Genomic DNA, 1444 nt, shown 5'->3' on the forward strand with positions numbered 1-1444 from the left:
CTGCTCTCGGGAAGTTGCAGCGACCGGCTTCTTGAGATCGGCCTTGGTTCCATCACTTTGGTCCCCAGGCAGCCCTGGAATATGACCGAGCGGTGCCCCAAATATGTCGTTTTCCCTCCCGCCTCCCCAGAGGGCTGCGCGGAGGCCCAGAACTCCTGGCAGGATCGTTGCCCGTTTGGCCACAAAAAAAAACGACCGAGTGGCCAAAATAAAAGAAAGGCGTTTGGAAAGCTTTTATCTGGAGGCAAAGGGGACGGCTGGGTCAGAGCAGGGGAGCGGAGAGGTTAAGGGGAAAGCCTTGAGGGGGGGATGGCGGCAGCACAGCGACCGACCAGGCAGCAGCGCGGCGCGGGGCAGGTTGGCGGGCGCTGCCCGGCACACCTCGCTGTTCTTCCTCCACGCGCGCAAGCCGTCGTCCCCCAGCCCTCCGTGGGGCTCTGCCAGACCCTTATCGCCAGCACTGGCCCCGCGCCGGGGGCGAAGCGAATGCAACGGGGAGTCCGCCATCTGATGCTGCGGTGACTGGCCTCCAGCCAAAACGGGACGGGGCAGAGGTGGCAGGGCTGGGTTGACAGCTCAGCACCAGAGGGAGCGATCAAACTCTGCTCCGGGGACAGAAGTTCCCCTGCGGGGAGTTCGGCGTCCAGGCAGCAACATTAAAAGCATGGCATTTCCTTCCCTCCTTGCCACATTTCCTCAGGCGTGCAAAGCTTTTCCTCCCTCTCCCCTCCAAGCAGCCTCGCAGCGCGAGAGCTGGAACGGTGCTGCGCTCTCCCCCAGGGGAGCCTGGATAATACTGCTGCCGCGGGGCAGGAGAAGAGCCCCAAAGTCCGCAGAAACCTGGCAGGGAAGTGGGGCAGCAGGCACCGCGTCTCACGGCAGAAGGGCTCTCGGGTGCAACCCCATCTCCTCCCGGCCGCGTTTCTCAAAAGCAAAGCAAGATGGAGCAGGAAAAACAGCGGTCACAGACATCCCGCCGTTTAAACGCGCTTCGAGAGCCGCGCGTTTTCTGTTGCTGTCATCACCCCGCTACGGCAATTCCTTTTGCTGGCAGAGCAAGCCTCGCCGTTCTCTTCATCTTCCAGCCTCAAGGCTGACAACCTCCACCTTGCTTCGCTCCCCAAAACCCCCATTTCCTACCCCCCTCTGCCTTTATACAACTCCTTATCAGCCTCTCCCACCCCAGCTCCCGGCGGGCTGCAGATAAGGCCAAGACTTTATCTTCCCGCCCGGCCGCCCTCAGCAGCATACTTCAGTACCGGGGAGGCAGATTTCCAGGAAACAAGAAAGCACAACACTTGTTTGGTTGTTTTGGTTTGGTTTTTTTTTTGGTTTTTTTTTTTTTTTTTTGAAAACACGCTTTAATATGCCATTATTCAAATCCGTGGCTCTTCTAGCGCACTTGCAAGAAGAGCAAAGAGACGACAAGCCCCGGCTACTCCAG

General features: G+C 59.1%; 1 protein-coding gene across 1 annotated transcript in view; it reads right to left on the reverse strand.

The window, feature by feature from the left end:
• EIF5B (eukaryotic translation initiation factor 5B) overlaps positions 1–507 on the reverse strand; it is a 40652-nt gene extending 40145 nt beyond the window's left edge. Inside the window, 1 exon segment of the mRNA XM_035894362.1 lies at positions 329–507. Coding sequence (XP_035750255.1) covers positions 329–507 — 179 coding nt within the window.
• Between the last annotated feature and the right edge of the window lie 937 nt (positions 508–1444).

This window comes from Egretta garzetta, unplaced genomic scaffold (genome assembly GCF_000687185.1).
Source record: "Egretta garzetta isolate BGI_Z169 unplaced genomic scaffold, ASM68718v1 scaffold5, whole genome shotgun sequence".
NCBI lineage: Eukaryota > Metazoa > Chordata > Aves > Pelecaniformes > Ardeidae > Egretta > Egretta garzetta.